The 27048-nt window shown below is 46.4% G+C and overlaps 2 protein-coding genes across 4 annotated transcripts in view; both read left to right on the top strand.

The window, feature by feature from the left end:
• Window positions 1-27048, top strand: part of LOC143808691 (cytochrome P450 2K1-like) — a 1051026-nt gene that overhangs the window by 452419 nt on the left and 571559 nt on the right. The window lies entirely within an intron of this gene.
• LOC143808693 (cytochrome P450 2K1-like) overlaps window positions 1-27048 on the top strand; it is a 486681-nt gene that overhangs the window by 232134 nt on the left and 227499 nt on the right. For all 3 annotated transcript variants that reach the window (XM_077291614.1, XM_077291613.1, XM_077291612.1), the window contains one exon: window positions 5981-6157. In XM_077291614.1, the coding sequence (XP_077147729.1) occupies window positions 5981-6157 (177 nt within the window). The remainder of the gene's footprint in view (window positions 1-5980; window positions 6158-27048) is intronic.

Below are 27048 nucleotides of genomic sequence, written 5' to 3'. Positions count from 1 at the left end.
TAACAAACAAAGCTACCAAGGGGCAAAGATAGAGACAAAAACAGATCAGGCCAGGGTCAGAGCACAGGATAGCTGTTGTGATTTTGCTTTTTGCTCCCTCTAGTGGTCATTAGTGATTTGACTCTGGAGCTTCTGTCTTTTCCTATATCCTCACCTGGGCCGTTAGTTCAGGGGCGTTGCTATATAAGCTCCCTGGACCTTCAGTTCAATGCCTGGCATCGTTGAAATCAGAGCTAATCTGTTGTGCTCTTGTCCTATGATCCTGGTTCCTGTATTTCAAGCTAAGTCTGCTTCCGTGCTTTTTGCTTTTGTTTTGTTTGGTATTTTTGTCCAGCTTGTTCCAATCTGTATCCTGACCTTTGCTGGAAGCTCTAGGGGGCTGGTGTTCTCCCCCCGGACCGTTAGACGGTTCGGGGGTTCTTGAATCTCCAGCGTGGATTTTTATAGGGTTTTTGTTGACCAGATAAGTTATCTTGCTATATTCTGCTATTAGTAAGCTGGCCTCTCTTTGCTGAACCTGGTTCATTTCTGTGTTTGTCATTTCCTCTTACCTCACCGTTATTATTTGTGGGGGGCTTGTATCTTGCTTTGGGGTCCCTTTCTCTGGAGGCAAGAGAGGTCTTTGTTTTCTTCTCCTAGGGGTAGTTAGATTCTCCGGCTGGCGCGAGTCATCTAGCGATCCGTAGGCATGATCCCCGGCTACTTCTAGTGTTGGCGTTAGGAGTAGCTATTTGGTCAACCCAGTTACCACAGCCCTATGAGCTGGATTTTTGAATCTCGCAGACTTACACGTTCCTCTGAGACCCTGTCCACTGGGGTCATAACAGATAGCGTTACAGTACCAAGGGACTAGACAGAAAGGATAGTAGGGGCCAAGCCGAGGTCAATAACGAACGGACAGAGAAGGTACAAATAGGGAATCCAATAAACAATATCCAGAGAGCAGACCGAGTCAGAAAGCCAAGAGATCAAACAAACCAGCACACAGCACAAAGCACACTCAGGGGTCAACACACTTAGCCAAGGGCGGAAGTATAACTGACAAAGGAACCTCCCAGAAGGAGGCTATATAAAGTCCACCCAGGACCAATGTGAGGCTACAGGAGTTAACCCTAAAAGCACCGAACCAGACAAACCGTGACAGTAAGTATCCAAATTGGTGGCTGAAAAGAGCCCGTAATATAGTGGATAGAAAAGATAGGGAAAAACTCTTAATATCTGGTAAAAAAACGGAGGCAGGTGAGAAAGAAAAAAAAGAAAAGGATGTACAGAAAAAAACATATGTATGTCTACAATACAGTACCCATTTCAAGGAAATTAAATCCATTATATATAAACGCTTACCTATTTTGGAACAGGATGATATGCTGTCTAATATACTTAAAGATGGTATTAATGTAGTAGCTAGAAAAGCCCCTATGATTGGTGATAAAATTTCCCCTAGTCAGTATATATCAAAAGCTAGAACTAACACATGATTGGAATGTAAGGGATTCTTTAAATGTGGCTCAACTGCGTGTAGTACATGCGCATTTAGTCAACAGAGTAAAACATTTACTAATTTTAACAATTCTAAAAATTATAAAATTAAAGATTGCATAAACTGTCATTCAAAAAACGTGGTTTATAAAATAAATTGTTCAGAATGTGGAGTTGCATATGTGGGATGTACTACGAGAAAACTCAAATTAAGAATATCAGAGCATATCAGAGATATTAATAATTATAGTAGTTGCAATAGAAATGTATCTATGGTAGCTAAGCATTTTGCCACCTGTCATAATGGTAATACCGCAGCTATGAGTATTCAGGGTATAGAGAAAGTGAAATGTTCTAGTCGGGGAGGAGATACTAAGAGACGCCTCTTGACAAGAGAGGCGTACTGGATTTACAATTTGCAAACCAGATCCCCTCTAGGACTTAACAAGAAAAATGAAATTCTTTATCACTATTGTTAATTAGTTTATTATAAGTTGGTTTTAACATAATTTACTATATATATTAGAATTGTACAGCGATAAGGCATTAGGACCTTCTGCTCTTGAGATTATGTGACCTTAAATCCTATCAGGATAGGTCACATAGTATTTTAATAGTATCACTCATACACAAGTGACTAGACATGAGTAAGATCAGTTAGATCGAAACGCGTTGTCTATACTCTCTATCTGCATCCACCTAGAAGTAAGGACTTGTGATATTTTATATTGGAATGCACTAATAAAGACTTTCAAGTTTTTAAGAAGCTGGAATCAACAACCTTTTTTTTTCTTAATGTTTTTCCTTGTTTGCATTGGTATGTACAAACTATAAATTCAGACTGATGGCAGCAAAGTAACAAATAAATTTGGAAAAAAATAAGTAAAGAAACAAGCCAAAACAGAATTGACATTGACCTTAAAATTTCTTAAAGCATCACCTTTTATTCTTCACAAACAAGTCTGCTCTTCTTGTTTGCAATGCATAAACCTAATCTGGACAGTTGATGTTAATGTTATTTGAGGAGCAATCATTTTGCAGTTTCAGTGACTGGTAACTCTGATGAACTTATCCTCTGCAACAAAACTAATTATTTGTCTTCCTTTCCTAGGGTTATCACCATGATACAAATTTATGGTTTTCATTAGTGCACTTGACGATACCTTCAAGTTTCAAGCAATTTTCTAAATTGTCTGATCTTGATATTTTATGGTAATTACTAGAGTTGAGCGAATATGTTCAGAGTCGGTCGCCGAAACTGATTTTGCCATATTTGTGCCATATTCTTACCCTATTCATGCAGAATATGTTTGATGCTCAGTTCCAAATATATTCATTCATTTCTACCCCGTTTGACTCCAATGACGTTTGACTGTGATCGGCGAACATTGCAAAAACAATCGTAATCGGAACAAAATTTTGAAAAAATTGCTAAACTTTAGTAATAATGGCCTATCAAATTTTATATAATTGAGTGGGTCTTATTTAATTCTGCCTTTGAAAAGTCATGTAAAAGTCAGCAAAACACACTTATTGGCACAGATTAGGGATGAGCAAGTAGTGAAATATTCTGACTCACTATGCTCGTAATGAGTAGGTCCTAATACTCGGGTATTCATAACGAGTAGCGCCCATCTGAGAGCCTGAGAACCGTGGCTCCTGTGTCACTAGAGTCTGTGCTCCCGGGCAAGACTTTCATGCCTTCTAATCTGCGACCGGAGGTTCTCTTTTGGTCTCATTCGTCCAGGGTGGGTGGACATTTTGGGTCCAAAAGGGCAACTGAGCTACTGGCGAGGACATACTGGTGGCCGCATATGGCTCGTGACGTCGCAGACTATGTTCGGGCCTGTGACTCTTGCGCCAAGAACAAGTCTCCTTGGCAACGGCCAGCTGGGTTGATTAACCCCCTGCCGGTGTCAGACAGGCCCTGGGAGATGGTCAGGATGGATTTTGTGGTGGGCTTACCCAAGTCTCATAGCTGCACCATTATCTGGGTGATCAGAGACCATTTTTCCAAAATGGTGCACTTGGTGCCTCCTCCACGGCTATCTTCTGCACGGGCTCTGGCAGCGTTGTTCGTCAAGCATATCTTTTGCCTACACGGTATGCCGGACAAAAATTTTCAGTGACCGGGGTCCCCAGTTTGCGTCTCGATTCTGGAGAGAGCTTTGTCATCTACTCAGCATTGAGTTGAATCTCTCTTCGGCCTATCATCCCAATACGAATGGGTTGGTTGAGAGGGCCAACCTGTTGTGAATTCCGTTCTCGGGCTCCCTCTTGTGGTCATGAGTGGTACTGTGTGAGTTCTGTTCTTGGGCTCCCTCTGGTGGAGTTTGGTGATGCGGCTGGTCTGTAGCTGGGCTCAGCTGCCTCATTTCCTGCTATTCTGGCCTCTTATTTAACTCCACCTGGACCTTTACTTGTTGCCTGCTGTCATTGTATTCAGTACTGGTTCTGATCTCTCTTGGACGTCCCTTTTGACCGGCTCCTCCTGGAGAAGCTAAGTCTTGCTAGTTCATGTTTGCTCATTGAAAATATTTCTCAGTATATGATGAGTTTAGTCCAGCTTGCTTATATGTGATTTTCTCACTTGCTGGAAGCTCTGGGGTGCAGAGTTGCTCCCCTCACATCGTTAGTTGGTGTGGGGGTTCTTGCATTCTCTGCGTGGATATTTTTTGATAGTATTTTATCCTGACCGCACAGATCCCTTGCTATCTTCTGACTATTTAGTGTTAGCGGGCCTCATTTGCTAAAACCTGTTTTCATTTCTACGTTTGTGTTTTCCCCTTAACTCACCGTTATTATTTGTGGGGGGCTGTCTAAACTTTGGGGGGTTTTCTCTGAGGCAAGTGAGGCTTTGCTTTCTCTCTAGGGGTAGCTAGTTTCTCAGGCTGTGAAGAGATGTCTAGGCTTTTAGGAACGTTCCATGGCTGCCTATAGTGTGTGTTGATAGGATCAGGGTTGCGGTCAGTAAAGTTCCCAAATCCCCAGAGCTAGTCCTAATATTTGGTTTACCTATCAGGTCAGTCTTGTGATCCTTACCACCAGGATCATAACAGTACAGCAGGCCCGTAAACTGGTAATGCATCGCAAAAGAGGGATAAGAGAAGTCCTGAGTCCTTTTTTGTTCCTCTGCAGTGTGTCTAGCCTCTCTCCTCCCCTTAATCTCTGGGTGGTTCAGAATTCAGCTGCAGATATGGACATTCAGAGTCTGTCCTCTAGTGTGGATCATCTCACTGCAAGGGTACAAAGTATTCAGGATTATGTAGTTCACAGTCCTATGTCAGAGCCTAAAATACCAATTCCTGAGTTGTTCTCTGGAGATAGATCTAGGTTTTTGAACTTTAAAAATAATTGTAAATTATTCCTTTCTCTGAGACCTCGTTCCTCTGGTGACCCTGTTCAGCAAGTTAAAATTATTATTTCTTTGTTACGTGGTGACCCTCAAGATTGGGCATTTTCCCTGGCGCCAGGAGATCCTGCATTGCTAAATGTAGATGCATTTTTTTCTGGCGCTTGGGTTGCTTTATGAGGAACCTAATCTAGTAGACCAGGCAGAAAAGGTTTTGCTGGCTCTCTCTCAGGGTCAAGATGAAGCAGAGGTTTACTGTCAGAAGTTTAGGAAATGGTCTGTGCTTACTCAATGGAATGAGTGTGCCCTGGCAGCGATTTTCAGAAAGGGTCTTTCTGAAGCCCTTAAGGATGTTATGGTGGGGTTCCCCACGCCTGCGGGTCTGAATGAGTCAATGTCTTTGGCCATTCAGATTGATCGGCGTTTGCGGGAGCGCAAACCTGTGCACCATCTGGCGGTATTTTCTGAGCAGAAGCCTGAGTCTATGCAATGTGACAGGATTCTGACCAGAATTGAATGGCAAAATCACAGACGTCAGAATGGGTTGTGCTTTTATTGTGGTGATTCTGCTCATGTTATCTCAAATTGTCCTAAGCGCACAAAAAGGTTCGCTAAATCTGTCACCATTGGTACTGTACAGCCTAAATTCATTTTGTCTGTTACTTTGATTTGCTCTCTGTCATCTTACTCAGTTATGGCTTTTGTGGATCCAGGTGCTGCCCTGAATTTGATGGATTTGTCATTTGCCAGGCGCTGTGGTTTTATCTTGGAGCCTTTGCAATTTCCTATCCCACTAAAGGGAATTGATGCTACGCCATTGGCCAAGAATAAGCCTCAGTACTGGACTCAAGTGACCATGTGCATGACTCCTGCACATCAGGAGGTGATTCACAGTTAGTTGACCAATTTGGAAGATAACTTGTCATCAGGCTGCGCTACTGTAATGAAGAATCCTTATTACCAAGATGAGTTAAGGGATTTTATTTCCACAATGAGTTTCATAGCTGGACTAGTGTCTTTTCCAAGTGAAAAAAAACCAATTGCAACTATCTTGTGTATAAGTGGAACCTTAGTATTTTGGATAACAGTTTTAGGAGTATACCTGGTTCGAAGTAGAAATACAATGGTCATCTATTTTTTTCTGTGCAGCTTTATAACACATATCCATCTGTGATGCGCTGGTTTACAAGTGTGTCAGAAAAGGTGCAGAGGAATGAAAATGAAATCCACGCATTCCTTCAAGAAACCTTCACCATCAACAGGGAACAACTGGATGTAAATGACCAGAGGAATCTTATAGACTCGTTCTTGGTGAAACAACGAGAGGTACTAAAATAAGTATTGTTACATGTGTGGCAGAGCTGAGCTTGTCATCTGGCATACCATATTTTTCAGATTATAAGACACTTTTTTCCCAAAAATGTAGGGGTAAAATGAGTGTGAGTCTTACAATTCAAATATACCTACTGTATATCAGCCGCAGTGGAGCAGGGTCCCAGGGTCACTGTTGAAGGAGGCAAAAGTGGCGTGTTGCTGCAAGCTGGGATGAGGGGATGTTTGGAGGTGCAAAACAGTGGGTGTTCGGTCCACTGGGGCCCCGCCGACATTTTCTGAAAGCCCGGGACCCCCGCATCTCCATGTTTTACATTGCGGGAAAATCGCAGCGCATGCACAGATAGAGATCTTGGCACCAAGATCTCGGGACATGAGATCTCAGCCCCAAGTTCTCCATCTGCGCATGCACCTCCCTAAGCAGCCATTTTACCGGAGTCCACCGCAAAGTAAACCATGGAAGTACGGGGGCTCCTGGCTTACAAAAATGTCAGCAGAGTTCCTGCACCACCAAAAACACCAGCAGCATCGCACATCTGAACACCGCTTTCTCCCAGTCTTGGGTCCGGAGCATCGCCCCACTCCTGCCTCGGCCAGCAGCGACCCAGGGACTCTGCTTCACCATAGCCACCACCCCCGGTAAGCAAAAAGATGCATGGATTGTAAGAAGCACCACCATTTTATTAAAACAATTTTTTTTTCTATTTTTACTTAAGGGGATGTGTCACGGTGGCAACCCGGTCCGTGGCCCTGGGAGCCCATGTAAAAGGGAATTGAATAAAGTTTATGTTCATGATGCCAACTGTGGTATTCGATCAGTAGGGACTAGTGTTGAGCGATACCGTCCGATACTTAAAAGTATTGGTATCGGATAGTATCAGCCGATACCCGAAAAATATAAGATATCGCCGATACCGATATCCGATACCAATACAAGTCAATGGGACACAAGTATCGGAAGGTATCCTGCATGGTTCCCAGGGTCTGAAGGAGAGGAAACTCTCCTTCAGGCCCTGGGATCCATATTCATGTGTAAAATAAAGAATAAAAATAAAAAATAGGGATATACTCACCCTCTGACACGCCCTGGTTGTAACCGGCAGCCTCCGTTCCTAAGAATGAGCGAGTTAAGGGCCTTCGACGACGTCGCGGCTTCTGATTGGTAGCGTGACCGCTCATGTGACCGCTCACGCGACCAATCACAAGCCGCGACGTCAGTCGCGACGTCATCGAAGGTCCTAAATTCCTCATTCTTAGGAACGGAGGCTGCCGGTTACAGCGGTAAGGTCCAGGGGCCACCGGAGAGGTGAGTATATGGGTATGACATATATACTCACCTCTCCGGTGGCCCCTGGACCTTACCGCTGTAACCGGCAGCCTCCGTTCCTAAGAATGAGGAGTTAGGACCTTCGATGACGTCGTGGCTGACATTGCGGCTTATGATTGGTCGCATGAGCGGTCACATGCGTGGTCACGTGACCAATCAGAAGCCGCGACGTCATCGAAGGCCCTTAACGCGCTCATTCTTAGGAACGGAGGCTCCCGGTTACATCGGTAAGTTCCAGGGGCCGCCGGAGAGGTGAGTATATCCATATTTTTTATTTTAATTCTTTATTTTACACATTAATATGGATCCGATTCTGATTCCCGATACCACAAAAGTATCGGCACTCGGTATCAGAATTCCGATAACGCAAGTATCGGCCGATACCCGATACTTGCGGTATCGGAATGCTCAACACTAGTAGGGACCAACATTGCTTAAAGGGGTCCTCTGGGGTGATGTTATGGCAGCTAGAGGGTATAACTTCCCACAGGTGAAGTAGGTCCCCAGGGCTCTTGGTGTATAGGTGGAGATGGTGAGTGGTGCGGTAAGAAACGGAGGACACAGGTGTTATGACCTGGTGGTTAAGGAGCAACACTGATATGACCTGGTGGTTAAACTGAAACATGGGACAAGCTCTGAGGAGGTGGTAACTTTACTGACCGCAATCCCTAATCCTAACACCAACACTAGAAGTAGCCGTGGGACGTTCCTGTCACTCCCTAGATGCCTCGTCATAGCTGGAGATCTTACTACCCCTAAAGATGGAAACAGAAAACTATCTCGCCTCAGAGAAATTCCCAAAAGGAAAGATAGCCCCCACATATATTGACTGTGAGTAGAGAGGTAAATGACATACACAGAAATGAAAACAGATTTTAGCAAAGGAGGCCAATTCTAATCTAGATAGACAGAAATAGGATAGGTCACTGTGCGGTCAGTATTAAAAAACTAAAAATCCACGCAGAGTTTACAAAATATGACCTCCACACCGACTCACGGTGTGGAGGGGCAAATCTGCTGCCCCAGAGCTTCCAGCTAGCCTGAATATATCACAATGACAAGCTGGACAAAAAAAACATAACATGAGCTGAGCAGTAAGTCCAAAACAAATGGACAACAAGAACCAGCAAGAACTTATCTTTTGCTGAAATGGGCAAGCCACCAGAGAAATCCAGGGAGAGATCTGAATCCAACCCAGAAAACATTGACAGCGGGCATGAACTGAAGACCAGAGCAAGGTTAAATAGCAAGGCCAGGAGAAACGATAAGTGGATGCAGCTGCACAGCAGAACTCAAGGTGCAGCGGTTCCACTCAAAACCACCAGAGGGAGCCCAAGGGCAGAACTCCCAAAAGTACCATTTACAACCACATGAGGGAGCCCAAGAATGGAATTCACAACAGTACCCCCCCTTGAGGAGGGGTCACCGAACCCTCACCAGAGCCCCCAGGCCGATCAGGACGAGCCAAGTGAAAAGCACGAACCAATTCGGCAGCATGGACATCGGAGGCAACAACCCAAGAATTACATAGTTACATAGTTACATAGTTATTAAGGTTGAAGGAAGACTGTAAGTCCATCTAGTTCAACCCATAGCCTAACCTAACATGCCCTAACATGTTGATCCAGGGGAAGGCAAAAAAACCCCATGTGGCAAAGAGTAACTCCACCATGGGGAAAAAAATTCCTTCTCGACTCCACATACGGCAATCAGACTAGTTCCCTGGATCAACGCCTTATCAAGGAATCTAATATATATACCCTGTAATATTATACTTTTCCAGAAAGGTATCCAGTCCCCTCTTAAATTGAAGCAATGAGTCACTCATTACAACATCATACGGCAGAGAGTTCCATAGTCTCACTGCTCTTACAGTAAAGAATCCGCGTCTGTTATTATGCTTAAACCTTCTTTCCTCCAGACGTAGAGGATGCCCCCTTGTCCCTGTCTCAGGTCTATGATTAAAAAGATCATCAGAAAGGTCTTTGTACTGTCCCCTCATATATTTATACATTAAAATAAGATCACCCCTTAGTCTTCGTTTTTCCAAACTAAATAGCCCCAAGTGTAATAACCTATCTTGGTATGGCAGACCCCCCAGTCCTCTAATAACCTTGGTCGCTCTTCTCTGCACCCGCTCCAGTTCAGCTATGTCTTTCTTATACACCGGAGACCAGAACTGTGCACAGTATTCTAAGTGTGGTCGAACTAGTGACTTGTATAGAGGTAAAATTATGTTCTCCTCATGAGCATCTATGCCTCTTTTAATACATCCCATTATTTTATTTGCCTTTGTAGCAGCTGCCTGACACTGGCCACTGAATATGAGTTTGTCATCCACCCATACACCCAGGTCTTTTTCATTGACGGTTTTGCCCAAAGTTTTAGAATTAAGCACATAGTTATACATCTTATTACTTCTACCCAAGTGCATGACCTTACATTTATCCCCATTAAAGCTCATTTGCCATTTATCAGCCCAAGCTTCTAGTTTACATAAATCATCCTGTAATATAAAATTGTCCTCCCCTGTATTGATTACCCTGCAGAGTTTAGTGTCATCTGCAAATATTGAAATTCTACTCTGAATGCCCCCTACAAGGTCATTAATAAATATGTTAAAAAGAAGAGGGCCCAATACTGACCCCTGTGGTACCCCACTGCTAACCGTGACCCAGTCCGAGTGTGCTCCATTAATAACCACCCTTTGTTTCCTATCCCTGAGCCAGCTCTCAACCCACTTACACATATTTTCCCCTATCCCCATTACTCTCATTTTATGTAACAACCTTTTGTGTGGCACCGTATCAAAAGCTTTGGAAAAGTCCATATATACTACGTCCACTGGGTTCCCTTGGTCCAGTCTGGAACTTACCTCTTCATAGAAGCTGATCAAATTAGTCTGACATGAACGGTCCCTAGTAAACCCGTGCTGATACTGGGTCATGAGGTTATTCCTCTTCAGATACTCCAGCATAGCATCCCTTAGAATGCCCTCCAGGATTTTACCCACAGTAGAGGTTAAGCTTACTGGCCTATAATTACCGAGTTCAGTTTTTGCCCCTTTTTTGAATATTGGCACCACATTTGCTATACGCCAGTCCTGTGGTACAGACCCTGTTATTATGGAGTCTTTAAAGATTAAAAATAATGGTCTATCAATGACTGTACTTAGTTCCTGCAGTACTCGGGGATGTATCCCATCCGGGCCCGGAGATTTGTCAATTTTAGTTATTTTTAGCCGCCGCTGTACTTCCTGCTGGGTTAAGCAGGTGACATTTAATGGGGAATTTTTATCACTAGTCATATTGGCTGCCATGGGATTTTCTTTTGTAAATACTGATGAAAAAAAGTCATTTAGCATATTGGCTTTTTCCTCATCCTCATCCACCATTTCACCCAGACTATTTTTAAGGGGGCCAACACTGTCATTTTTTAGTTTCTTACTATTTATATAGTTAAAGAATATTTTGGGATTATTTTTACTCTCTCTGGCAATGAGTCTCTCTGTCTCAATCTTTGCTGCCTTGATTTGCTTTTTACAGAATTTATTTAATTTTCTGTATTTATTTAATGCCTCCTCACTACCTACTTCCTTTAATTCTCTAAATGCTTTCTTTTTGTCCCTTATTGCGCCCCTTACAGCTCTATTTAGCCATATTGGTTTCCTCCTATTTCTAGTATGTTTATTCCCATACGGTATATACTGTGCACAGGTCCTATCCAGGATGCTAATAAATGTCTCCTATTTTCTTTGTGTATTTTTGTGTCTCAGGATATCGTCCCAGTTAATTGCACCAAGATCCTCTCTCATCCGTTGGAAATTTGCCCTCCTGAAGTTTAGTGTCCTTGTCACCCCCCTACTACCCATCTTATTAAAGGTTACATGAAAACTTATTATTTTGTGATCACTATTCCCCAAGTGACCCCCAACCCTTATATTTGATATGCGGTCTGGCCTGTTGGTTAATATTAGGTCTAGCAGTGCCCCCCTCCTTGTTGGGTCCTGAACCAGTTGTGAAAGGTAATTGTCTCTCATAGTTGTCAAAAATCGATTACCTTTACTGGAACTGCAGGTTTCTGTTCCCCAATCTATTTCAGGGTAGTTGAAGTCCCCCATAATAATGACTTCTCCTTGAGTCGCAGCTTCATCTATTTGCTTTACGAGGATATTCTCCATTGCTTCCATTAGTTTTGGAGATTTATAACAAACCCCTATCAGTAATTTATTATTTTTTCCCCCTCCCCTTATCTCCACCCACAGGGACTCTACATTTTCATTAAATTCACCTATATTATCACGCAGGATGGGTTTTAAGGAAGATTTTACATATAGACACACCCCACCCCCTCGCTTATCTGTACGGTCATTTCTGAACAGGCTATAGCCCTGCAAGTTAACAGCCCAGTCATGGCTCTCATCCAGCCACGTCTCAGATATCCCCACCATGTCATAATTATGCTCCAACAACATTAGTTCTAATTCGTCCATTTTGTTGGCGAGGCTTCTGGCATTAGTATACATGCACTTGATGTTACTCTCTGTACCTCTATTCTTTCTTAAATTATTAACTGTTCTAACCCCACCCCCCATGCCACCGCCACCCCCAACTTCCTTATTTGTGCCCAGGTCTCTATCTGCACTATTTTCCCCTCCTATAAAATGAATACCCTCCCCCCCAATCTCTAGTTTAAACACTCCTCCAACCTTCTAACCATTTTCTCCCCCAGCACAGCCGCACCTTCCCCATTGAGGTGCAGCCCGTCCCTAGCATAGAGCCTGTAGCCAACTGAGAAGTCGGCCCAGTTCTGCAGGAACCCAAACCCCTCCTTCCTACACCAATTCTTGAGCCACTTATTAACCTCCCTAATCTCCCGTTGCCTCTCTGGCGTGGCACGTGGTACAGGCAGTATTTCGGAAAATACCACGTTGGAGGTCCTTGCTTTCAGCTTGCAGCCTAATTCCCTGAAATCATCTTTAAGGACCTTCCACCTACCTCTAACTTTGTCATTTGTGCCAATGTGCACCATGACCGCTGGGTCCTCACCAGCCCCTCCCAGTAATCTGTCCACCCGATCAGCGATGTGTCGGACTCGAGCGCCAGGTAGGCAGCACACCGTCCGACGATCCCTGTCTTAAATTATCCTCCTGGCCATAACCCTTCCACTTAACCAGATACTGAAGCTTCCGCCTTGAAAAACGAGAATCCAAAATCTTCTCCACCACATACTCCAACTCCCCCTCAACCAACACCGGAGCAGGAGGATCAATGGAGGGAACCATTGGCGCCACATATCTCCGCAACAAAGATCTATGGAAAACATTATGAATGGAAAAAGAAGCTGGAAGGGCCAAACAAAAAGACACCGGATTGATAATTTCAGAAATCTTATAAGGCCCAATAAAGCAAGGCTTGAACTTAGGGGAAGAAACATTCATAGGCACATGACGAGAAGACAACGAGACCAAATCCCCAACACGAAGCCGGGGCCCAACACACCGACGACGGTTAGCAAAACGTTGAGCCTTTTCCTGAGACATCGTTAAATTGTCCACCACATGAGTCCAAATCTGCTGCAACCTGTCCACCACAGAATCCACACCAGGACAGTCAGAAGGCTCAACCTGCCCTGAAGAAAAACGAGGATGAAAACCAAAGTTACAAAAGAAAGGCAAAACCAAAGTAGCCGAACTAGCCCGATTATTAAGGGCAAACTCGGCCAACGGCAAAAAGGTCACCCAATCATCCTGATCAGCAGACACAAAGCATCTCAAATAGGTTTCCAAGGTCTTGGTTCGCTCCGTTTGGCCATTTGTCTGAGGATGAAATGCTGAAGAAAAAGACAAAGCAATGCCCATTCTAGCACAAAAGGATCGCCAAAATCTAGAAACAAACTGGGAACCTCTGTCAGACACAATATTCTCCGGAATGCCATGCAAACGAACCACATGCTGAAAAAATAATGGAACCAAATCAGAGGAGGAAGGCAACTTAGGCAAAGGTACCAAATGAACCATCTTAGAAAACCGATCACAAACCACCCAGATGACAGACATCTTCTGAGAAACAGGAAGATCAGAAATAAAATCCATGGAAATATGCGTCCAAGGCCTCTCAGGGATAGGCAAAGGCAAAAGCAACCCACTGGCACGAGAACAACAAGGCTTGGCCCGGGCACAAGTCCCACAGGACTGCACAAAAGAATGCACATCCCACGTCAAGGAAGGCCACCAAAAGGACCTAGCAACCAAATCTCTAGTACCAAAAATCCCAGGATGACCAGCCAATACCGAACAATGAACCTCAGAAATTACCTTGCTAGTCCATCTATCAGGAACAAACAATTTCCCCTCTGGACAGCGGTCAGGTTTATCAGCCTGAAACTCCTGAAGCACCCGCAGGAAATCAGGGGAGATGGCAGAAAGAATCACACCCTCCTTGAGAATACCAGCCGGCTCAAGGACTCCCGGAGAATCAGGCAAAAAACTCCTAGAAAGGGCATCAGCCTTCACATTCTTAGATCCCGGAAGGTACGAGACCACAAAATCAAAACGGGAGAAAAACAAAGACCATCGAGCCTGTCTAGGATTCAACCGCTTGGCTGACTCGAGGTAAATCAGATTCTTATGATCAGTCAAGACCACCACGCGATGCTTGGCTCCCTCAAGCCAATGTCGCCACTCCTCAAATGCCCACTTCATAGCCAACAACTCCCGATTGCCGACATCATAATTACGCTCAGCAGGCGAAAACTTTCTGGAGAAGAAAGCACACGGTTTCATCGAAGAGCCATCAGAACTTCTCTGAGACAAAACGGCCCCTGCCCCAATCTCAGAAGCGTCAACCTCAACCTGAAAAGGGAGAGAAACATCTGGCTGATGCAACACAGGAGCAGAAGTAAAACGACGTTTAAGCTCCTGAAAGGCCTCAACAGCCGCAGAGGACCAATTCATCACATCAGCGCCTTTCTTCGTCAAATCGGTCAAAGGTTTAACCACACTGGAAAAATTAGCAATGAAGCGGCGATAAAAATTAGCAAAGCCCAAAAATTTCTGAAGGCTCTTCACAGATGTGGGTTGAGTCCAATCATGAATGGCCTGGACTTTAACAGGGTCCATTTCAATAGCCGAAGGAGAAAAAATGAAACCCAAAAAAGAAACCTTCTGAACTCCAAAGAGGCACTTAGACCCCTTCACAAACAACGCTTTAGCACGAAGGACCTGAAATACCATCCTGACCTGCTTCACATGAGACTCCCAATCATCGGAAAAAAACAAAATATCATCCAAATATACAATCATGAATTTATCCAGATAACTCCAGAAGATATCATGCATAAAGGACTGAAACACAGATGGAGCATTAGAGAGCCCGAATGGCATCACAAGATACTCAAAATGGCCTTCGGGCGTATTAAATGCTGTTTTCCATTCATCACCCTGTTTAATACGAATAAGATTATACGCCCCTCGAAGGTCAATCTTGGTAAACCAACTAGCCCCCTTAATCCGAGCAAAAAAATCAGACAGCAAAGGCAAAGGGTACTGGAATTTGACCGTGATCTTATTGAGAAGGCGATAATCTATACAGGGCCTCAAGGAGCCATCCTTCTTGGCAACAAAAAAGAACCCCGCTCCCAACGGTGACGAAGACGGGCAAATATGCCCCTTCTCCAAAGACTCCGTTATATAACTCCGCATAGCGGCATGCTCTGGCACAGACAGATTGAAAAGTCGGCCCTTAGGGAACTTACAACGAGGAATCAAATCAATAGCACAATCACAGTCCCTATGAGGAGGTAGGGAACTGGACTTGGGCTCATCAAATATATCCTGGAAATCCGACAAAAACTCAGGAACTTCAGAAGAAGGGGAGGAGGAAATTGACATCAAAGGAACATCACTATGTATCCCCTGACAACCCCAACTAGTCACAGACTTAGATTTCCAATCCAGCACTGGATTATGTATCTGTAACCATGGAAAACCCAGCACAACAACATCATGCAAATTATGCAACACCAAAAAGTGAATATTTTCTTGATGTGCTGGAGCCATGTACATGGTCAACTGTGTCCAGTACTGAGGTTTATTCTTGGCCAATGGCGTAGCATCAATCCCCCTTAAGGGAATATGGCTCTTCAAATGCGCCAAGGAAAACCCACAGCGTTTGGCAAATTCTAAGTCGATTAAGTTCAGGGCAGCGCCAGAATCCACAAATGCCATAACAGAAAAAGATGACAATGAGCAAATCAGGGTAACAGACAAGAGAAATTTGGGCTGTACAGTACTAATGGTAACAGACCTAGTGACTCTCTTAGTACGCTTCGGACAATCAGAAATAGTATGAGTAGAGTTACCACAGTAAAACCACAGCCCCTTCTGACGTCTAAATTCCTGCCGTTCTGCTCTAGTCAAAATCGTATCACATTGCATAGGCTCAGGACTCAGCCCAGAAGACACCGCCATATGGTGCACCACCTTGCGCTCACGCAGGCGCCGATCAATCTGAATGGCCAAAGACATTGATTCGTTCAAACCAGCAGGCGTGGGGAACCCCACCATAACATCTTTAAGGGCCTCAGAAAGACCCTTTCTGAAAATCGCTGCCAGGGCATACTCATTCCATTTTGTGAGCACAGACCACTTTCTAAACTTCTGGTAGTATATTTCTGCTGCTTCCTGACCCTGACACAGAGCCAGCAAAGTTTTTCTGCCTGATCCACAGAATTAGGTTCGTCATACAGCAATCCGAGTGCTTGAAAAAATGCATCTACATTGAGTAATACAGGATTTCCTGGCTCCAGGGAGAATGCCCAGTCCTGCGGGTCGCCACGCAGCAGAGAAATAACAATTTTCACCTGCTGAATGGGGTCACTAGAGGAACGAGGTCTCAGAGCAAAAAATAATCTGCAGTTACTTTTACAGTTCAAAAATTTAGATCTATCCCCAAAAAACAAATCAGGAATAGGAATTCTAGGCTCTAAAACTGGAGTCTGAACAACATAATCTTGGATACTCTGTACCCTTGCAGCGAGTTGATCCACACGTGAGGACAAACCCTGAACATCCATGTCAGCACCAGAGTCCTGAACCACCCAGAGATTAAGGGGAAAAAAAGACAAAACAGGCTGCAAAGAAAAAAAAATGGCTCAGAACTTTCTTTTCCCTCTTTTGAGATGCATTCAACACATTATTGGCCCGCTGTACTGTTATGACCTGGTGGTTAAGGAGCAACACTGATATGACCTGGTGGTTAAACTGAAACATGGGACAAGCTCTGAGGAGGTGGTAACTTTACTGACCGCAATCCCTAATCCTAACACCAACACTAGAAGTAGCCGTGGGACGTTCCTGTCACTCCCTACTACCCCTAAAGATGGAAACAGAAAACTATCTCGCCTCAGAGAAATTCCCAAAAGGAAAGATAGCCCCCCACATATATTGACTGTGAGTAGAGAGGTAAATGACACACACAGAAATGAAAACAGATTTTAGCAAAGGAGGCCAATTCTAATCTAGATAGACAGAAATAGGAAAGGTCACTGTGCGGTCAGTATTAAAAAACTAAAAATCCACGCAGAGTTTACAAAATATGACCTCCACACCGACTCACGGTGTGGAGGGGCAAATCTGCTGCCCCAGAGCTTCCAGCTAGCCTGAATATATCATAATGACAAGCTGGACAAAAAGAACATAACATGAGCTGGGCAGTAAGTCCAAAACAAATGGACAACAAGAACCAGCAAGAACTTATCTTTTGCTGAAATGGGCAAGCCACCAGAGAAATCCAGGGAGAGATCTGAATCCAACCCAGAAAACATTGACAGCGGGCATGAACTGAAGACCAGAGCAAGGTTAAATAGCAAGGCCAGGAGAAACGATAAGTGGATGCAGCTGCACAGCAGAACTCAAGGTGCAGCGGTTCCACTCAAAACTACCAGAGGGAGCCCAAGGGCAGAACTCCCAAAAGTACCATTCACAACCACAGGAGGGAGCCCAAGAACGGAATTCACAACACACAGGTTTGCAGTCTCTTTACCTGGTTTACTGAAGCTTCAGGCAACCGCAGTCCAGGGCACCAGATAACAGGTACAGGCAGGGTCCGGCCTGCTTGGAAGGGAATACAGAGTCCCCTTTACCAGGTGGAGATGAAAGTCTTCCTCAAAGCGCAGTGGTGTTGTAGTCCCTTACTGCCTATGGCTTCTGATAAGGTCTTCATAGTTCCTCTCTGTCCCCATATAGGTTAGGACACAAGCCATATGACAGGTGAAGCAGACCATTTTACAGTTTTGCTATCACAAACCGGGCCCTATAAACATCACTGTGCCTCCTGGGTGTAAAGACGGACCGGTAACATGAAGTTCCGCTGTCCTGCCAGTTTCAGCTATGTCTCTTAGAGTCCAACACAGTCTTACGGCTACCGGAATCTGCGCTAGCCAGGGAGGTAGCCAATTCACTGCTCTGCTCGCCTGGTGTCACTCTCCTGCGCCTTCTCTCTCCTGAACCCTTTCCACAAGCTACCCTTTCCTTCTTAATTCTCTTTCTCCAGGAGCTGTGGCAACTCTGGCTACATGGCCCCTTCAGAGCTTCTGACACTCTATGTCCGTCTGCACTCTCCTCTGTCCTCTGACAGTCTAACTGAACTCCCCTACCCTCCAGACCAGAATGTATTTATATGGCAGTTCACTCTAAAACAAGGCTTAGCACACCCCTTCTGTCCTGAAGTATGAATGTGTTGTGTGTATGTGATTACCTGGTGAAAGATATATTTCATCACTTCCAAGAATTACATCACTCTCCCTGTGGGGAAAGCAATGCCACTGTGATGACCAGGACCCTGGGGCATCACACTTATAATCCGGCGCATCTTATAAACCGCAAAATACAGTAATTCATGTTGAAAACACAATTTAGTTTTATTTTATATAGGACTGCAGGAAAACTTTGTCTAGTTGTGGAGCTATATGGCTTGTTTGGCTGTCATTAGTGTATTTTAAAAGATTAAATTTTGTAGTATTATAAATGGCACATGGTAACTTGGGCTGTTACAGAGTACAGGAAACAAAAGAGTTACAGTAATAATTTTTATTTTGTAAATCAATAGTACACATGAAAATTTGTAATATATCATATATTACATACCTGTCCCAGGTATGCCAGTCTTCATGTCCATTTCCTTCCCCTGAGTCTGCTGCTTTCTGTTGTGCTCCACAATGGGTTTTGCAAGTTGCCTGTCGGGGATCAATTTTATCATCTACCTAAACCTATTTAAGGCTCATTGATAAACACACCTGTGTCTTGAGAGACATGGATTCCTAGTCCTATGATAGGTGTGATCCACCATCTGGCTGTTTGTGTTCAGTGTCTGTTGTTGATTTCATCCCTACTGGATTCCACTTCATCCATTGTGCTGATCCTGAGATTCCTGGTGAGCTTTTACAGTTCTCGCTGCCCACTTGCCTTCTTGCTTCATGCATCAACACCGGGGTTCATGCGCCAACCTGGACCATAGGCTTAGAGGATCCACCTCAAATGGTGAGCATTAAAGGGACCCTGTAAGGTACCCCGTGCCCCCAGAACCAGAAGTAGTTGTGTCTACATATGTAAATACTCTGCCTAATAGTCCCTTTGTTATATCACACACATAAAAAGATCTTTATAAAATATATTTCTAAAGACAGTTTCTGATATGTAAACAAGGCCTTTGACTAGTCAATGTGGCATTATCAAATACAGATTTTACGACATATGAGAGGGAAAGATCAGTCCAGGTAGAAGCAAGTGCCTTTTGTAAGATGTTAAAGGGAACCTGTCAGACTAGTCGGCTCACTATGCATGTTATCACACCCCTGTGAGTGCTATAACATGGCTTACAAGCATCAGCATCATCACCAGTGCTATACATACTTTGCATATGCGCGCAGCTGCTTTTCCTCACTGCATTGATCCTACGAAGCCGGGTGTATGAGTCCTGGCTTCAGAGATGTGCACTGTGCATGATTGGAAGTGCAGAAAATTTCCAATCATGTGAAGTGCGCCTCTCTAAAGCTGGCACCAGACTTCAGAGGATCAATGCAGTGAGAAAGAGAAAGAGCTGCATGCATGGGCGAGGTATGTAAAGCAATGGCAATGATGTGGGTGCTTGTAAGCATGTTATTGTTAGAATCTGTTTAGTTGTGTTGAGCGATACCTTCCGATATCGGAAAGTATCGGTATCGGATTGGATCGGCCGATATTACAAAAATATCGGCTACCGCCGATACCGATACCCGATACCAATGCAAGTCAATGGGACCAAAATATCGGAATTAAAATAAACCCTTTCTTTCCTTGTAGGTTCATTCTACATGAAGGAAAACAACTAAGAATAATGTAGGATGTATTGGGGGAGGTGGCGGAGACATTAAAGGCATAGAGGTCAAATAGAATAGTAGGAATTTTATTTTTTTTTTTTAAGACGTTCGGAGTTACAAAGATATTGACTATGTTAAAAAAAATGTATTTTGTCAGATATTGATGTTTCACTACTTCCATGCCCTTCACGTTCTTTTTTACTTCTCCGACACTTTCTTCTTCATCATCCTGAGCAGCAGCATCTTTGACATCAACTTCTTCTTCACCTTATTCATCTTCTTCTTCATCTTCTACCTATTATTTTTTTTGTTACATTCTTCATATTCTTTTTATTAAACTATTATTCTTCTTCATATTCTACTTCTTCATCATATTCTTATTTGTGACAGGCATTCCTGTAGTTGTTATCTATAGCAGTTTGAAGATTACACCTTCTGTTCTGCCTGTCACAAAAGAGTTACAACAGGATTTGTCCTGGTTCAGCTAGGCCTGCAGTAGCAGGCTTTTTCCAGGGGCACCACGAGGAGGAACGGACTCACCCCCATACACTGTTTATTCTTCTTCTGCTTATAATTTAGATAATATCTTTTGCTCTGATGTTTAGTCTTATCTATATATATAATTGTCTAAGGATTTTTCCGTCTGTCTGTCTGTCTGTCTGTCCTGGAAATCCCACGTCTCTGATTGGTCGAGGCCGCCAGCGATGGGCACAGCATGTCGATGATGATGTCATAAAGGTTGCCTCGACCAATCAGCGACGGGCACAGTCTGCCGCGAATTCGCCTCGACCAATCAGCGACGGGCACAGTATCGATGTACATGTCATAATGGTTGCCATGGCGACGATGATGTCATAAAGGTTGCCTCGACCAATCAGCGACGGGCACAGTCTGCCGCGAATTCTGGAATCATCATTGTCCATTGTCCATATACTACGGGGACATGCATATTCTAGAATACCCGATGCGTTAGAATCGGGCCACAGTCTAGTGCTTAATGTTCTTCTGCTCTTTGTTCTGCAGCCTCTTGTTCTTCTGCTTCTCGGTTTTCCGGGTCGTCGTCTTTAGGGTCTTGAACTTAAAAATGTAGCAGAAGGTACAAGAAGGCGGAGAAAATGCCGAGAACCAGCTGATGGAACTGGAACTCGGATGGCTACCTGAAGGTCCAAGAGCCAATGGATCTACCAAGGAGCAGCTGACGTTACTGGAACCCGGTTACTAAGCAGGATGTACCCATGCCAGAAAGCACTACCAAGGACCACCTGACGTTGGTGGAACTCGGATACCCAGAAGGAGGCCCCTAAGCCAAAGGCTCTGCCCGGAACCAGCTGATGGTACTGGAACCAGGGTGGGAGCAGAAGGTACAAGAGCAAAAGACACTGCCGAGAACCAGCTGACGGTACTGGAACCCGGATGGGTAGCCGCTGGTACAAGAGCCAATGAAACTACCGAGGACCAGCTGATGTTACTGGATCCTGGTTACTAAGCAGGAGGTACCCGTGCCAGAAAGCACTACCAAGGACAACCTGAAGTTGGTGGAACTCGGATACCCAGAAGGAGGCACCTAAGCCAAAGGCTCTGCCCGGAACCAGCTGATGTTACTGGAACCAGGATGGGGAGCAGAAGGTACAAGAGCAAAAGACACTGCTGAGAACCAGCTGACAGTACTGGAACCCGGATGGGTAGCCGAAGGTACAAGAGCCAATGGAACTACCGAGGAACAGCTGACGTTACTGAAACCCGGTTACCAAGCAGGAGGTACCCATGCCAGAGAGCACTACCAAGGACCACCTAACATTGGTGGAACTCAGATACCCAGAAGGAGGCACCTAAGCCAAAGGGTCTGCCTGGAACCAGCTGACGGTACTGGAACCAGGATGGGGAGCAGAAGGTACAAGAGCAAAAGACACTGCCGAGAACCAGGGGGACCTTTCAAGATTGTCTTCCTAGAGCCCCGACTAGCGTTGTTGGAGCCAAGGGTCAGCAGGGGGAGCAGAGTGTAGGCCGAAAACCGCACTGGAGGCAGCTTAGTGTCTGTTGTGTGTGCGTGGCATTTGCAGGACACATTGCCGGCTACACAGCAGGGGAACAGCTGGCATTACTGAACCCCACTGTCACACTGGCGAGTGTTTTTCTCTGTGCAGCCAGCACTTCCGAGCACCAATTGGCGGTGTTAGAGCCCAGGGAATCAAGGAGGAGCAGAGGAGCAGAGTGTAGGCCGAAGCCTGCGCTGGAGGCAGTTTAATATCTGTTGTGTCTGCATGGCGTTTGCAGGACACGTTGCCGGCTACACAGCAGGGGAACAACTGGCATCACTGAACCCCACTGACACAGTGGCGGGAGTTTTTCCCTGTGCAGCCAGCACTTCTGAGCACCAACTGGCGGTGTTAGAGCCCAGGGTCAGCAGGAGGAGCAGAGTGTAGGCCGAAGCCTGCACTGGAGGCAGTTTAATATCTGTTGTGTCTGCATGGCGTTTGCCGGACACGTTGCCGGCTACACAGCAGGGGAACAGCTGACGTTACTGAACCCCACTGACACAGTGGTGAGTGTTTTTCTCTGTGCAGCCAGCACTTCCGAGCACCAACTGGCTGTGTTAGAGCCCAGGGTCAGCAGAAGAGCAGAGTGTAGGCCGAAGCCTGCACTGGAGGAGATGTATTGTCTGTTGTGTCTGCGTGGCGTTTGCATGACACATTGCCGGCTACACAGCAGGGGAACAGCTGACATTACTGAACCCCACTGACACAGTGGCGGGTGTTTTTCTCTGTGCAGCCAGCACTTCTGAGCACCAACTGGCGGTGTTAGAGCCCAGGGAATCAAGGAGGAGCAGAGGAGCAGAGTGTAGGCCGAAGCCTGCACTGGAGGCAGTTTAATATCTCTTGTGTCTGTGTGGCGTTTGCAGGACACGTTGCCGGCTACACAGCAGGGGAACAGCTGGCGTTACTGAATCCCACTGACACAGTGGCGGGTGTTTTTCTCTGTGCAGACTGCACTTCTGAGCACCAACTGGCGGTGTTAGAGCCCAGGGTCCGCAGGAGGAGCAGAGTGTAGGCCGAAGCCTGCACTGGAGGCAGCTTATTGTCTATTGTGTCTGCGTGGCGTTTGCAGGACATGTTGCCAGCTACACAACAGGGGAACAGCTGGCATTACTGAACCCTACTGACACAGTGGCAGGTGTTTTTCTCTGTGCAGCCAGCACTTCCGAGCACCAACTGGTGGTGTTAGAGCCCAGGGTCAGCAGGAGGAGCAGATTGTAGGCCGAAGCCTGCGCTGGAGGCAGTTTAATATCTGTTGTGTCTGCATGGCGTTTGCAGGACACGTTGCCGGCTACACAGCAGGGGAACAGCTGGTGTTACTGAACCTCACTGACACAGTGGCAGGTGTTTTTCTCTGTGCAGCCAGCACTTCCGAGCACCAACTGGTGGTGCTAGAGCCCAGGGTCAGCAGGAGGAACAGAGGAGCAGGGTGTATGCCGAAGCCTGCACTGGAGGCAGTTTAATATCTGGTGTGTCTGCGTGGCATTTGCAGGACACATTGATGGCTACACAGCAGGGGAACAGCTGGCGTTACTGAACCCCACTGACACAGTGGCGGGTGTGTTTTTCTCTGTGCAGCTAGCACTTCCGGGCACCAACTGGCGGTGTTAGAGCCCAGGGTCAGCAGGAGGAGCAGAGGAGCAGAGTGTAGGCCGAAGCCTGCACTGGAGGCAGCTTAGTGTCTGTTGTGTCTGCGTGGCATTTGCAGGACATGTTGTTGGCTACACAGCAGGGGACAGCTGACGTTACTGAACCCCACTGACACAGTGGCGAGTGTTTCTCTCTGTGCAGCCAGCACTTCCGAGCACCAACTGGTGGTGTTAGAGCCCAGGGAATCAAGGAGGAGCAGAGTGTAGGCCGAGGCCTAATTGGAGCAAGTTGAAAGGGAACCTTTAACCCCCCAGGCATTTGTAGCTGAAAGATCCATATTGTACAGCACTAATGCTGCAAAAGGAAAAGGTGGCTCTTTTTATTATGTTCCTTGCATACGCAAAACTAGACACTTATGTAATGTGTCCCCTCACACCGTGAGACCGTCCTGGAGGTGGGACTTTCCTTTGTAATGGGACGCAGCACAGCCGTCATTCCTCCCCCCTTGGCGACGTGCGCCACCTCCTAAGCGTTGTTTGATTCTGTCCTGGAGCCTGCGCTGTTATGTTATCCCTTGGCCATGCGCAGTTAGCGCTGCCCGTCATTTGGTGTCAGGCTGGCTGCGCCTGTGCGGCCGCGCTGCCTGAGATCCCACCTCACAGTGTCATCTAATGTAATCACACTGCGGGCCTGTGATCCATGGGCATGCGCAGTGCATATCTTCGCCTCTCACTGCCCTCCTTCCGGCTTCTTCAGTGTGTGTGGCGTCATGGTCGCGGCATGCTATTAGGGATCAGCTGACGGCGCACAGTCTGAAGAAGGCGGAGGGAGATGAGTGAGAGCCTGAGGTGAAGATATGCACTGCGCATGCCCATGGATCCCAGGCCTGCAGTGTGATTTAAGCAGAAGAGACTGCGAGGCGGAATCTCGGGCAGCGCGTCCGCACAGGCGCAGGCAGCCTGACAAAAAAATGATATCAGAAGACGGGCGGCGCTAAATGCGCATGGCCATGGGATAACATAACAGCGCAGGCTATGGGACAGATTCAAACAACCCTGAGGAGGCAGCCCACGGTGCCAAGGGGGTAGGAATGACAGCTGTGCTGCGTCCCATTATGAAGGAAAGTCCCACCTCGGGGACGGTCTCACGGTGTGAGGGGACACATTATATAAGTGTTAAATTCAGCGTGTGCAAGGAGCACAAAGAAAAGAGGCACTTTTTCCGTGTGCAGCATTACTGCTGCACAAGGTGAGTCTTTCAACAAACGCCTGGGGGGGACAGGTTCCCTATAATTTCAGTAGTTGTGTCACTGTGGAGGTCGCAGGACACATTGCCGCAACACAGCAGGGGAGCAGCTGGCATTGCTGAACCCCAATAACAGAGGAGCTGTTGACTGTGCAGACAGCACTTCCGGGCAGCAACTGGCGGTGTTGAAGCCCAGGGACAGCAGGAGGAGCAGGCTGGAGGTATTGCCGCAACACAGCAGGGGAGCATCTGGCGTTACTGAACCCCAATAACAGAGGAGCAACTGTTGACTGTGCAGACAGCACTTCCGGGCAGCCACTGGCGGTGTTGGAGCCCAGGGACAGCAGGAGGAGCAGGCTGGAGGTAATGCCGCAACACAGCAGGGGAGCAGCTGGCGTTACTGAACCCCAATAACAGAGGAGCAACTGTTGACTGTGCAGACAGCACTTCCGGGCAGCAACTGGCAGTGTTGGAGCCCAGGAACAGCAGGAGAAGCAGGCTGGAGGTATTGCCGCAACACAGCAGGGGAGCAGCTGGCATTACTGAACCCCAATAACAGAGGAACAACTGTTGACTGTGCAGACAGCACATCCGGGCAGCAACTGGCAGTGTTGGAGCCCAGGGAATCAAGGAGGAGTGGAGGAACAGAGTATAGGCCGAAGCCTGATTGGAGGAAGTTGAAAGGGAACCTATAACCCCCCCAAGGCGTTTGTAGCTGAAAGAGCCATCTTGTGCAGCACTAAGTATGCAAAAGGAAAAGGTGGCTCTTTTAATTATGCTCCTTGCAAACGCAGAACTAAACACTTATAAAATATGTCCCCTGATACCGTGAGACCATCCCGGAGATGGGACTTTCCTTCGTAATGGGATGCAGCACAGCCGTCATTCCTACCCCCTTGGTGCAGTGCGCCTCCTCCTCAGCGTTGTTTACATCTGTCCCGGAGCCTGCGCTGTTATGTTATCCCTTGGTCATGCGCTCATAGCGCTGCCCGTCTTCTGACATCATTTGGTGTCAGGCTGGCTGCGCCTGTGCGGACGCACTGCCCGAGATTCCACCTCGCAGTCTCTTCTGATTTAATCACACTGCAGGCCTGGGATCCATGGGCATGCGCAGTGCATACCTTCGCCTCTCACTCCCCTCCTTCCGGCTTCTTCAAACTGTGCGGCATCACGGCCGTGGCATGCTATTAGGGATCAGCTGACGGCGCACAGTCTGAAGAAGGTGGAGGAAGATGAGTGAGAGCCTGAGGTGAAGATATGCACTGCGCATGCCCATGGATCCCAGGCCCGCAGTGTGATTAAAGCAGAAGAGACTGCGAGGCGGAATCTCAGGCAGCACATCCGCACAGGCACAGGCAGCCTGACAACAAATTATATCAGAAGACGGGCAGCGGTAAGTGCGCATGGCCAAGGGATAACATAACAGCTCTGGCTACGGGACAGATTCAAACAACGCTGAGGAGGCAGCGCACGGCACCAAGGGGGTAGGAATGACGGCTGTGCTGTGTCCCATTACGAAGGAAAGTCCCACCTCCAGGACGGTCTCACGGTGTGAGGGGACACATTTTATAAGTGTTAAGTTCTGCGTGTGCAAGGAGCTAAACTAAAAGAGCTACCTTTTCCTTGTGCAGCATTACTGCTGTACAATGTGGCTCTTTCAGTAACAATCGCCTGGGGGGGACAGGTTCCCTTAAATTTCAGTAGTTGTGTCAGCGTGGCGGTCGCAGGACACATTGCCGGCTACACTGCTGGGGATCAGCTGACGTTACTGAAACCCAATAACACTGGGTCATGTGTTTTGACTGTGCAGCCTGCACTTCTGAGCATCAACTGGCGTGGTTGGAGCCCAGGGATTACAGTTCAGGTGGTAGAAACATGAATGCAACAGGAGACCTGGATACTGTAGCCAACCAATTATTTAATCTGGAAGAGGAGTGGCAAATTCCTGCAAGATCCAGGCCTTGTTCATTTTAAGAAAAGTAAGCCGGTCAACGTTATCGGAGGATAGTCACATGCGACGTGCTGTTAGTACACCACCTGCGGCACTAAAGACGCGTTCCGATAATACACTAGCAGCAGGGCAAGCCAGCACCTCCAATGCATACTGGCTTAGCTCTGGCCATGTATCCAGCTTAGAGATCCAAAATTTGAAGGGGGAAGAGCTGTCTGGGAGTACAGTAAGAGGGCAAGACATGTAGTCTGTCACCATCTGACGGAAACGTTGCCTCCTGCTGACTGGAGCCTACTGTGATGGTGTAGACATGTGTGGCAGGCACACAAAACTGTGCCACAGTTGGGCCATACTGGTCTTGCCTTGTGCTGAGGCACTGATT

Source organism: Ranitomeya variabilis, chromosome 2 (assembly GCF_051348905.1).
Source record: "Ranitomeya variabilis isolate aRanVar5 chromosome 2, aRanVar5.hap1, whole genome shotgun sequence".
Classification (NCBI taxonomy): Eukaryota; Metazoa; Chordata; class Amphibia; order Anura; family Dendrobatidae; genus Ranitomeya; species Ranitomeya variabilis.
The sequence above is the reverse complement of the archived record's forward strand: the minus strand, read 5'-3'. Positions and strand labels throughout refer to the sequence as shown.